Source organism: Sylvia atricapilla, chromosome 2 (genome assembly GCF_009819655.1).
Source record: "Sylvia atricapilla isolate bSylAtr1 chromosome 2, bSylAtr1.pri, whole genome shotgun sequence".
Taxonomy (NCBI): Eukaryota; Metazoa; Chordata; class Aves; order Passeriformes; family Sylviidae; genus Sylvia; species Sylvia atricapilla.
The window spans coordinates 38,313,704-38,326,168 of NC_089141.1; the positions used below are offsets into that span (position 1 = coordinate 38,313,704).

At 34.4% G+C, this 12,465-nt stretch overlaps 1 protein-coding gene across 1 annotated transcript in view; it reads left to right on the plus strand.

The window, feature by feature from the left end:
- The window catches only part of CNTN5 (contactin 5), a 605,619-nt gene that overhangs the window by 458,967 nt on the left and 134,187 nt on the right, over positions 1-12,465 (plus strand). Inside the window, exon 10 of the mRNA XM_066312958.1 lies at positions 11,952-12,133. Within this exon, the coding sequence (XP_066169055.1) occupies positions 11,952-12,133 (182 nt within the window). The remainder of the gene's footprint in view (positions 1-11,951; positions 12,134-12,465) is intronic.

Here is a 12,465-nt window from a genome sequence, read left to right on the forward strand (position 1 = left end):
TGTTTGACTAACACCAAGATTGACCTCAGTATGCAGGTCAACAGAAATTATACACAAATAATTAAAGAGAAATTCTGACATTTTTTTTCAGCTGTATCTATTTAGGTTCAGTGAAGTTGATGAGGAAACAGGACATAGACAAACCAGTCCAGACAAAAACTGGGAGACCATAAGCCTGTATGGAGGGAGCCGTTAGCAACAGCAGCTTTTGCAAGTTCATTCCCAACATAAATGTAAGCAGTAGCTTAGAAAACAAATGTGAGACAAGAACTTTCGTAGGCTAAAACACAAGTCTTTTGTTCGTATAGTAAAGATGAGGAAAGAAGTATATGACAGAGGACAGAAAAGCAATAAATGGAGAGATTCCCTGAGATGCTGAAATAAATGAGGGAAGAGTCTGTTCTGTAGAAGCAATGGCTCCAGGCTCTCTCCTGTCAGAAACAATGCCAAGTCAATAGCTGCCAACAAGGCCCTTTTAGACTCTGGCTATGGTTGGAGAAGTAACCAACATATTCCTTCTTATTTTCCTCATTTTAGTGGAATTAAATTGAAGCTGCTACAGATTAAAAGTCCACTTTCCAGCAAAAAGTAGATATGACACACATTGTCCTTTACAACCACCACTGAAAGGCAAGAATCAGACCTAGTGCTACCTTCCGTCTTCAGCACCATGAGATTTAGTAAACTCTCTCAAAAAGATTCAATTACTATTCAAAAAGGAAGGTGAAGTTGACAGAAAAGACTTTGATTAGGTTATTTTCTCATTTTTATTTGGTGTTAATCTTTAATAAACAAAAAAAAATCAAAACCATCTGAATGATCAAGGAGTTTAAGGTTATCTAATAAGATAATTGATCCATTTGCTGCTATTGTAATGGGCAGCTATTTTTACCATGCACATTCCTTATCTTCTTTTCCCAGACATTAATGAACAATCAAATCAGCTGAGTTGAAACTGCTTTCAGCTTGATATTGTAATAATTTCATGAATGACATTTCAGGCACCATTTGAAACCTAGAGGCTGAGGTGAGAAGTAGAAATGCATCAAATTTCCTTCCTATAAATTTTCATAATTTTCTTTTTTTGTCCCCTTTTCTTATTCCTGATGCACTGTAGGGGTTGTTGCTTGTTAGGTTGTCATGGGTCCCATTTGCTAAACTGAATCAACAAATAACCTGTTCTTTTTTGTTTAGTATTTTGAAACTTGGTATTTTGAATTCTTATTGTAAATAACACTGGGGTCTGTTACTATTAGAGACATGAAAGAATGAAACAGGCAGTAGGAGGTTAAGCAGGAAAGCTCTTTATTTTTTCTGACTCCATATTTACAATTTTATAAGCAGGCTAAGATTGGCTACACATGTAGCCACTTCTTTGACTTCATTGGTGAACATTATCATCAATCATATTTCTCCTCCCAGAGGAGAAATATGTAAAAAATAAATAATTTTTAAAAATATACATCGTTTACTTGAAACTGTGTGAGAACGAATGTAAACAGTAAAAAGCAGGCAAACTTGAGGCAACAGAGGTCATTACCATCTCAAAACCAGTATGCTGCTAGTTTTCTCATGGTTTAATTTAGTTGTCTGAAACACTCTGCTCTCTCCACTGTAATTGTGAGAATGACAGATGTTCCAGTGAGATTTCCTGAAGTAGCTATTTGGCGTATATTCCAGGAAGAGCCTGGTCTTTAGTTACTGATTAATGATTTATTAATAGTGTTTATTTAGCACTGTCAGTCACTACAGCTGAAAGAATTAAATAAATTTAAGTTCTGCAGCTTTTGTCTTCAAACTAAAGTCAAATACCATAATTGCTTGACAGAAAAAAAAAAAAAAAAAAAAAAAATCTGAGAAGGATTTTATTCTGACCCAAGCAATATGTAGCTGGTTCAGTTACAGGTGAAAATATTAGGTTACTGATGCCACTTACAAATAGACTTTGTGGTTGCTAAAGAATTCGAAGTAATGCAGGAGTGAAATATCTGAAGATCTTATTTGTACTAGATAATGCTTCTTATCATGATCATCAGTCATCAGCTGGGAAATCACTGCATAAATCAGTGATTTACTGCTGAGATTTAACAAGACATGAAAAACCGTGGAGCCAAATAAAATTTACTGCATATTTATCAGAGCGTGCATTTTGCAATTAGTGGCCTTTTGTGCTGGATATATATGCTGTCCTGAGTTTAGTTTTATAGACATATTCACTGCTGCATCTACTCAACAGCTTATGCCTTAGTTCTGTCTTTCATCTATCTTTCACATATAGCGTGCAGATATGTTTTCTGCCACCCATTTAGTTATATGATTTCTATAGAAGTACTTAATTTTTTTGTTCCCTAACAAAACAGGAGATCATATTTTTTGAAAAACATGCTAAAAAAACACTGGCAATAACAAGGTATTAACAACTATTCATTTTTAACTTTTACCAACAACAGAAATACTTCTTTTTAATTTGCAGAATTGCTACATCCTGATTAGTATTTACATAAAACATTGTTAAAATAATCAAGTAATTGAATGGAAAAAGAAAAAAAATCACAATGGAAGAATTCAAATTTAATTAACAAAAATAATTCTAAACAGCAGAATGTTAATGTTTGCTTTTGAGTAATACAGTTTTCACTCCTATCTTCTCTTATTTAAAAAAGACAAACTAATTTTTTTGTAAAACTAACAATGGGTTTCTGTTTGTAGTCCAGATAATCCTGATTTTCTGTGTCCATCTCAGTGTCATATCTTAGATTCTTTATGTAAATCAGGAAGACAGATCATGACCTTGTTCTTTGGAAAAGTTATGGTGAAGAAATCATTTTCCTACCTGCCACTTTTGCACAAATAACAACATTCCTGGCTTTTCCTGCTCCAGAAATGCAACTTTTCAGATGCTGCATTCTGTGACAGGAGGTTGTCATTTTAATTTTCTTTCAAATTTTGCTGACTTTGCTTCCAAGAACATCTAGAGGCAACTGGTCCATTCTTCAATTTCTTTTTCCATGCACTTTATTCAAATAAATAATTCTGGTGCTTTCATTTACTCCCCATTAGAAAGAGATTAAAGTAATACTGTCAATATGTAAAAGCACTCTAAATTTCATCCCCACACATTCACTAATGAAGCACTTCAGTGACAGCCATCCAAACATCCTTTAACACTTCCTGACTTTGAGGTATACTTATGTCATAACTAATTTTAACACTATTATTTTAAATATGGGACTTAAAGGCAGGCATAGATGGAAATATGTCCTTTTTTTTTAAGCCTAAAAATGAACAGTTTTCATAGTTTGAGAAATGATACAGGACTGCTTTGTCCAATTGGCATGGAAAGCTGTAAGTTCCTGCCCTCTTCAATAAGCCCAGACCTTTGGCCTCAGAGGAAAGCAAGAAAAGTGCAAGTGTCAGAAACATCTTGCTTTTTTCCCCTTTATTATTCTTTCTAGCATATAACTCTAAGTTGTCTTCTTGCTTCCATTTAAAATAATTCTACTCTCACTCTTTCACACAGATCTTTAAATTTTAAACTGTTTATAAAACACACACCCTACCTGACCCTCTCACTTCAGCCTTTTCCTTAGTGCATTTTCTGTTTGTGCATTACACCAGACTGCTATTTTATTTTCCATATAAAAGTCACATTTCATTGGTTTTCTGACTCTAGTCAGAAAAAAAAAAAAATAGAGTTTGTATTATGATAGCACCAGCAGCCAATTTTGAGTGAGTAATCATATTTTATTTCTCATTAAAACAAGTTACTAGATGTGGGCTATTGCAGTACTTGTAGATTACCAGAGTTTTTAATCTTTGCTTTTAAAATAAGGGCTATATAGACTGCTAAAAGGATAGTTTTGCTAAAAAAAAGAAAAGTTTTACACATCCCTTTATTTATACTATGGTTATTTTTAAACCACGTGGATCAGTACAGAAGTATTTGAATCAAAAGAATCAAGAGACAACAGTGCTGATAGACAATTTTTCTTATTACACATTTGCTTGTTTTTTCTGTATTTTTGAAAGACTATTTTATACTTAAGCTATTTCTCTCCAATAGTAACATACACATAATATACCAACATTCTTTTTAAGTGCTAGGTTATGTCATTTTGGTAATGCCAAAACTATGTTTTTTTTCGAAATATACTTAGTTAATGATAAGAATAATTTAACAATGTTTATTTTATTACTGAATGACAGCAAGGCTGTTTTGATAGACATGCTGTTCATTTTGTCATATTTAATGTTGCCTAAATAATTCTACTGTTGACTTGTTTGGAAGAGATTTATAGCTCAGTTTTAAACATTCATTCCATCTGTAGTATAGCATGCAACAACTCAGCTGAAAGTCCATTTAAAAATCTAGATTTCTAAATGAAACAAAATTAAAAAAATGAAGCTACATATATTTAAGTCACACAAATTAATAAAAATTTAGTGTCTTTTAATATAAGAAATGTTAAAAAATGTTTTCTTAAAACAATGAACTCCAAATCTGTTCAAATTAACAATTATCTCAAAGTTTTAAATCTATTAAATATAATATTTTTTGCTATCTGCTCTGCCTGGATTTCTTTTACCAGACTTTCTTAATTTATCTGCAAGCTTTTATTAAAAATGCTATTATCTGTTTTATATTACTATCAATACTTTCATTTCAGACTATATACCAGTTGTGGATGCACTATCCTGAAAGTGTTTAAGGCAGGTTGGATGGTGCTCTGAGCAACCTGGTCCAGAGAAAGGTGTCCCTGCCCATGTCAGTAGGTCTGGAACTCGATAATCTTTGTTTCCTTCCGACTCAAACCATTCTATTAATCTGCACAGAGAGAGCTTACTAAATATTTTTCAATATCCAGAAATAAAGGCAAAGTTTTTGGACAAGTGAGTACATAAGTGAGGATCAGAGCAACCAAATAAAAAATCTTTTTGGTCTGCTGAAGAGTATTTGACTGTAAAAGTGTAGCATTGCGTGAAGTTTCTGATGAAGTTATTTTTGCTATGTTGCTCATTAAGCCAATGACACAGGGTAATGGCTGTGAAGCAGGTTTCTAGATATTGCAAATCTTTTTGCAGGTGTGAAAAGATAGGCTTTGCAAGTTCACATTTTAAAGAGTTGTTTCAGTGAGGTCTGGTCAATGTCTGGGAAATAATGTATTGATGAAGAAAATAATTTCAGAAAAGAGGGTTAAAGGCACCCAGGAATGAATCTTTGGTCAGAGGTTTCACAGTATGTGATTCCTTCCTCCTCTTCATCTGTCACATAATTACATGTGATTTTTTGAGGAACAAGAAGTTCACAGACAATAATTTTATAATGAGTCATAGATCCAGGTTGCACACTTCTCTCTCTAGCACGTGCAGTTATCTATCTGGTCTCTAGACACATGGGAATAGAAGTTCCAGCATTTCACCATTGTTGTCTAACTTCAGAGGACTGACTTTAAGCCTCTCTGCTCCTCAAATCTGTAACATACGGCTTTTTACTTTCAGACCACCCATTAAATCCATCAGGCAAGTCCTCCATAGACTTCTCCTTGACTTCTGTCCTTTAGTTGGCTTATCTTGGCAAATCCAGTATTACCTACTGGTCTTGAATGTTTCCAAACAGGTCTTCCAAGATTCTTCCTCCACATCAGGCAGGAGGCATCTCCTGTTAGAAAATGTCAAGGGAATCAGACAAGATGTTCCTGTAATCAGACCCCTTCCCAGTAATCTAGTGTCAAAAAAGGTCTCATGGGGATTTTTATTCTGGGATTAGATTTTTCTAGCCTAAGCCTCCTTGTTATCAGCATGAATCCACATCTTGCTTCAGCCCTGGTGTTGTGCTGAAGAGTGGCAGAGCTAATACACTCGTGACACTGCAACTTAAAATTTTTAAGCTCTGTTAACTGTACTACACTGAAAGCCAGGGGCATTGACATGAGTGAGCAGTCAAGGTAGCAAGCAGCAGATGAGTATTAGTGGGCATAAACATGGGAATGGAGTATGTTGCACTGGTTTATATATATATATATACGTATGTATGTATGTATGTACGTACACACATATACCAAAAAAAAAAGGACAATAACATCTGAGATATAAATTTGGCTTCATTTTTTTAGGGCCAAGTATGAAAGTTCTGTTATCAATGTATTTGGGATATGTCAGTAGATCTTCATTTTTCCCCCTGATGATAAGCTGTCTTTTCCTTGAACAACTGTATGAAACTTCTCAAGGAGTGAGTGTCTCTTTGCTAAGGATTCTGATAGCTCACAGAATAGCCATTCAGGCCTGGAAGTTGCTTAGTTACTGTGTTTTGGAAAATACTAAACTACTTCTACTTTTCCATGAACACAAAACAGTCCTTTCCTCTTTCCAAAATAATGATGGCACACAGAAACACCTTTGATAGTAAAGGTAACCTGGCATCAAATAAAGCAAATCATTCTAGAAGCTGTACATCCAATTCATTGCTGGAACTTGGATTGAAATATTTAGTCATTTTTCTACATATAACAGAACTACTGTGGGAACAAGGAATGCTAGTAAATCATTTTCAAACCTCAAGCTAATTCACAGTGTAGAAGTCCACAGGGAGTAATTTGCCTCTACTACTAAAAACAAGGTTTTGCATGATGTTCTATTTTTCATCTACTGGTCACAGAGAAATGAATTGTCTGTGTTCTTTTTTTAGAACACAGAAACCATGCCTTACAGTATTAATCTGGTTTAATTATTTGCCCAAAATGAAACTGCACAATAGATACAAAACTGATATAGAAATACGTAAGCTCCATAGGACAAATAATCATGTTGTTCCATGTCCCTTTACACCAATTCTCTCTACTGGAAAAAATATTTTGTTAATCCTAGCAGATGCCAGACCTGGAAGCTGTGGAAGCCACTTTTAAATCTTATTGATAACAAAATAATTGCAAGAGGGAAATAAACACTCTCCACAGAACAACATTTGTCAATGCTATAAGTAGGAATGTCCTTTCCTCTTAAGATAAGCTTGTGATGAGAGGAAGGAACATTTTTAAACACAGGCATGACATCTTCAAGTTGCGTTTGTTTATATGCCAAAAATAGATCCAGGATTCTCTTTCTTTTTTCTTTTTTTTCCCCGTCAATAGCGCATATTGTTCATATCAAATAGATATTGTTTATATCAAATAGCTATTATTTATATCAAATAGCTATTTCTAGGACTTTCATCAATTTCAAGTTCATTTTTAGCTCATGCTGAATAATTATTTATGTCATAAAGTGCTATAGCCAGACTGGATTTTGTTCCTGGTTTTCAGGCTGGATTTCTTTCTTTCTTTTTTATGTGGACTTGTTCTTGAATAGACTTTATAATACTGTCACAAATATTGCAATCATTCATAGCAATGCAATGAAGATTCTTTAGTAAATCTCACATAGCACTCCCGTGCCTCGTTCTGCCTCACTCTAAATCTAAAAAACTAGATTTGTTTGCTTTTGCCATATGGTATAATGGGAATGGGAAAAAAAAACCCTACCAAACTGAAAGTCCTCATCAGTAGAACATCATTCTTGAAGAAGCAATATTACCAACCCCTTCCCTTTCTCTCTGAGAACCATCAAAGAAAATATATAAATGTTACTAAAAACTGTGTTCAATAACTCACACAGCTTTGCTGTAGGTTTAAAGATGGAAGAGCTTTTTTTATTTGCATTCAAAACTTAGTATCCGGAAGCATACGTGTAGACTTTCTCTCTGTGTCAGTGTCTGAGAGGATCAGAAGGAAAAAAAAAAATTAGCATTTCTCAAGAGTAGGTCACCAGTTACCACTGTTATGTTTGTCTTCAGGATTTCCCACAAAGAACTAAATGTATATGGTACTATGGCAGAAGAGCCTAAAACAAAGATTTCTGGAAATCATCACACTTATTGTCTTCAAACTCTGTGTCTGATCAGCAGGTTCAAAGCCATCTTGCACTCTTCAGGCATGCTGGATTTGTGTTTACATTTACATCATCATTGATGGCATTTCATGATTTGGGGGATTTTTGGACTCATTGTAACTAGCCCTCCAGATCTTCTGGATCTATACACACGCACTGGCTGTATCTGTACAGCAGAGTCAGGACATCCTAGATCAATGTATTAGCTACAGGAAATCTGCGTGGACAAAGTTTGCAACAGAGAAAAATGACACAAAAGTCCAGGTATAAAACAGCTTTAAGACAAAGCAAATAAACACAGTTCTACTGCAGTATTGTGGCCCTGAAGATCTGTAGGAGCACTTTAAAATATGTGTCATCTTTTCAAATAAATTTTATGCTTCAGAACATTGTTTCTTACTTAACATCATGGATTCTTCAGGTATTATCCCCTATAGTAAGACAGCAGATATCCTATACGTCTTTTGCTTTCCAAGTTGTTTCAGATTCTCTTCTCAACAGCCTTGATCAAGTCACATGCTGGTGATAATTTACCTGTTATGTCTTTAATGCTTTTTAGAAGAATGTCCACTTCAGAATGCCCCCAGCCACATGCTGAGGTAGGGTGTAATACAGAATCTAGAAAAAAATGGTGACTGGGTGGCTGATGGGAAAAACAGTGCTTGTTATCATTTTTTCACAGGCATGATGACCCAATACCTCCTCAATCCCCCATTATAAATGACATTTACAATAATATGATGGCAGAAATAATATGGAGTTTTGCAATGAGGACAACACTGAATACATAGGAGGAGATGTTCATCTCTTTTGTGTTAAATTTTTACATGTGCTGTTGTGATTTCATCAAGAGTAAACACCATTACCTAACTCATAAAGGCAAACCCAAAAGTTGTGGAATAACTTTTCCACTTTCCTCACTGCTTGTCAAAACCAAAACCTTTGCCTGTTGTGGTCCATCTGGTCTCGTTTGATTACATATTAATCAGGTGACAAATTAGTTCATGATTAACTCAAATTTGAGAAACTAAAAAACTTAGATCACAAAAAATGTCAGTTATATCATCTAACTTAGGGCATTGGACAGCTACTTTATCTAAATTTGGCTGTTGAATTGTTAAGTGTCAAGATTGACACATCAGTTTAGTATCTGATCAACCAGTAAAGAGAAGCTCTGGAGTATAATTCATTGCAAATAATGAGCCATAATAGAAAATGAATCATCTTTATACATGGCACTATTTTAAATGCTTGAGATGCTCTAACATGCCATAATTAAATTGTGAAGAAAATGCTGTGGAGCTAGATATGCAGCCAAGCAGGGATTGTCCTTGCTCTGTGCCATAAAGAACAAGCTAATAGTGGTGGTAAAGCACGTTAATATGTGACACTCCTATCTGCAATAGATGCTTCTAGCACAATCATGGGCATCTGTTGAAGTGACTTGCAGACCTGGACTTGGTGCTGCACGCTGGCTTCAAGCTCATCACCATCTGCTTCTATTCGTTTTTAATTTTTAAATCACCATGGCTGCTTTATTTCATGAGTGCTAAATCTCTTTTAAAAACCACATGAAAGGAAAAGTGGTCATTGTGTCTCATAAAATTCTGAACATATTTATATGGGACATTCTAAAGGTAGATGTCAATGGTTGATAGGCATTCCTGGAAAGCATCTGACAGAGAGGATTTCATTATAGTGCTCAACATGTTAACCCTCATAATTATGCTATAATAATTAAACACAATTGCAAGACAGAAAAACATAAGAAAATAAAGGATTTTTTTCAACCTCAATAGGCATGCATAGGTGTTCAAGATATATTATGATGTGAACCTGTGGATTTGAAGGCACAGCTCAGAACAGTGATGCATGGTAAAAAGAAATCATGGGAAGAGTGATTGAAATTACAGCAGTAGATAAAATATTTTAAAATACCACATCAATCTGAGCCAACTGAGTATAGAAACAATAATCTATGCATTCCTATTTAAAATATTCTTGAAATACTAGGTGCTCAGATCCATTTTAAAATTCAGACATTTCCCAAAATAAACATGTAATTTAGGGATGTAATGAAATTCTTTCAATTATGAAAGTCTAACTGAAAAGTATGTAAAATAACTTCTAATAGGAAACAAACTTTATAAATTAGAACCATACACACTGCAGAAGAGGCCTCAAACCAAACACACAGGATACCAACATTTGAAATTAGTCATCAAAAAAATAATTTAAAAATTCAAAATGAGAAAGCTACAATGCTCCTTATGGTGATAGAGAGGGAAAAAAAAGATCCTGTGATCCACACCCATCACATGATCCACCAAGGTCTATAAAAAGAAAAATATATACATAATTGGAGTGCTGGAAAGAAAAGAAAATTACCTGTTTTTTTAGCAAGGACAAACAAAAAATGTTCCTACATGTGTTTTTTCTGTGGAGGACAGTGATAAGAGATCATTTTGCCAGAATAGCAAGATATTGTGGGGTCCACGTCTCAGAGATTAATACATACACACGCACAATAAAGTTCACTTTGCCAGGTTAATTAATCAGCAGCAAACTGATAAGGGAGATAATTTTTTCCTATTTCTGGTATATTAAAATGAATTCTACATGGGACTATACGTTGCTTTTGTAAGATAATGGTGTTAATAGGCTCAATGAAATTCAGTGATATGTGGCACTCAGGAGTTAAAATGAGACCAATCTGATTATCAATTACAAATTTGGGAATTGTCTTAATCTCTACAAAGTATTAGAATTCAGAACATCTTGTCCACAAGTTTGAGTACAACTGCAGTAACTCATAGCCTAACTCTAACTGATTGAAGAGTAACAAGAACTTGTTTGTCACATACTTGTATTTTGTGTCTCAAACTGGATACCCTGAAATGTAGAGAGAAAGGTAATATTCTTTATGCAATTTCATACATTTATAGCAAGTGAAAGTTGAAAACCATGATAACAAATCATAGCAATTTTGAATTTAAATTAAATTTATTTCAACTTGAACTATTATGAAGTGCTTTTCCTCATCTAAACTGCCACAAAGTCCTGTGTATATATCTAAGTTTAAACTTGAAATAAATACAAAATATGTTTTTCAAAATAAGTTCCATTTTCTGAAATGGTGTCCTCCAAGCTGCTTGTGGAGTACCTGAAGCTCTCTGGTTTTCAGGTCACAATCAAATTTTTTAAAAACTTCTCTTTTTTTTCCCCTCCTAAATACCTGCCATATTTAGAAAAATGTATGCCTGTACCATAAGGCTCGCTCGGTGCACAATGGTGGAGGAGTTTTTGAGTGAAAAATAAAATTTTATGCAAGCAAACACTATTTATTGTATTTCTTCCCGAGTGTGAATGTAAATGACCCAGGGTCCTCACAGACCTCTGTGGAACAGCAAGCTGCAGTGAAAACCCTTCTGCTGCAACAAGCAAGACTGTAATGCTGTGAGACAGAAACAGAAGTGTCATTAATACATCTTCTCACACAACCAGTTTTGCAACTTGTAGAATATTGTAAGAAAAATATCTCCATATTATTTGTCGCTTAAATTTACCCAAGAAAGAGGGGTATTGAAATTCCCTTGATGCCTTGGGAATCTAGACAGATGTTTTCACTGATTGACCTGAACTGCAGTTTCATTGCAGGAAAATTGGGATATTTTGGAATTTGTTAAATTCATCCAAGTTTTGAAGTTGTAATTTTTGTTTGACCTATCAAGTGGCAGCATTCAGGAGTAAAGCACAGAGAGCTAAAGAAACTCTAGAGAGAGTGATGTCAAGTGATTTATTTGATCTCAATAAAAACAGCCTCCTTCGTGGATGAAAGAGACACATTCTATGTAGTAATCCAATTTTTAAGCATTCCCTATAGAAAGCGAACTATACTAACCATTATAAGAACCTTAATTGTGATTATGTTTTATTGGTACTTAGATTATTAAGTTTCAGCTACCAGATAACAGAATCTATTCTCAATAGTAGAAGAGTTTTAACATTAATTTTACTAAATATTTCAGCCCTGTTCCAACAATCTCTTGGAGGAAAGTTAATGGTCATAATCCAAGTAAAGCCCGCCTGAGAAAATCCCAAGCTGTGCTTGAAATACCTAATGTGCAGCTAGAGGACTCAGGAATGTATGAATGTAAGGCTGAAAACTCTCGTGGAAGAAATGTCTTCAGAGGACAGCTACAAGTATACAGTAAGTGTAACTGCACACACTATTGTCCTGAAGTCCTTTGTCCACACTTATAGCTTTTGGAACCCGTGAAGCATTCCAATGTTCAGTAGAAACAGGATACCTTGGTATACAGAGTATACACCATACACCAAAAATAGTTTTGAATTAAGGTATATTTTTTATTCCTTAGTATTGCATTAAAGTCTGGAACATAAATAATGTTGACTCCTTCAAAGAATTTACTTAAATACAATTGCATATGGGATTTGTTTGGGTTTTGTTTTAATTAAAGAGTATAGCTATAATTTTAAAAGTCTATTTCTTTTAGTTTGATATAACAATGACATGCAACC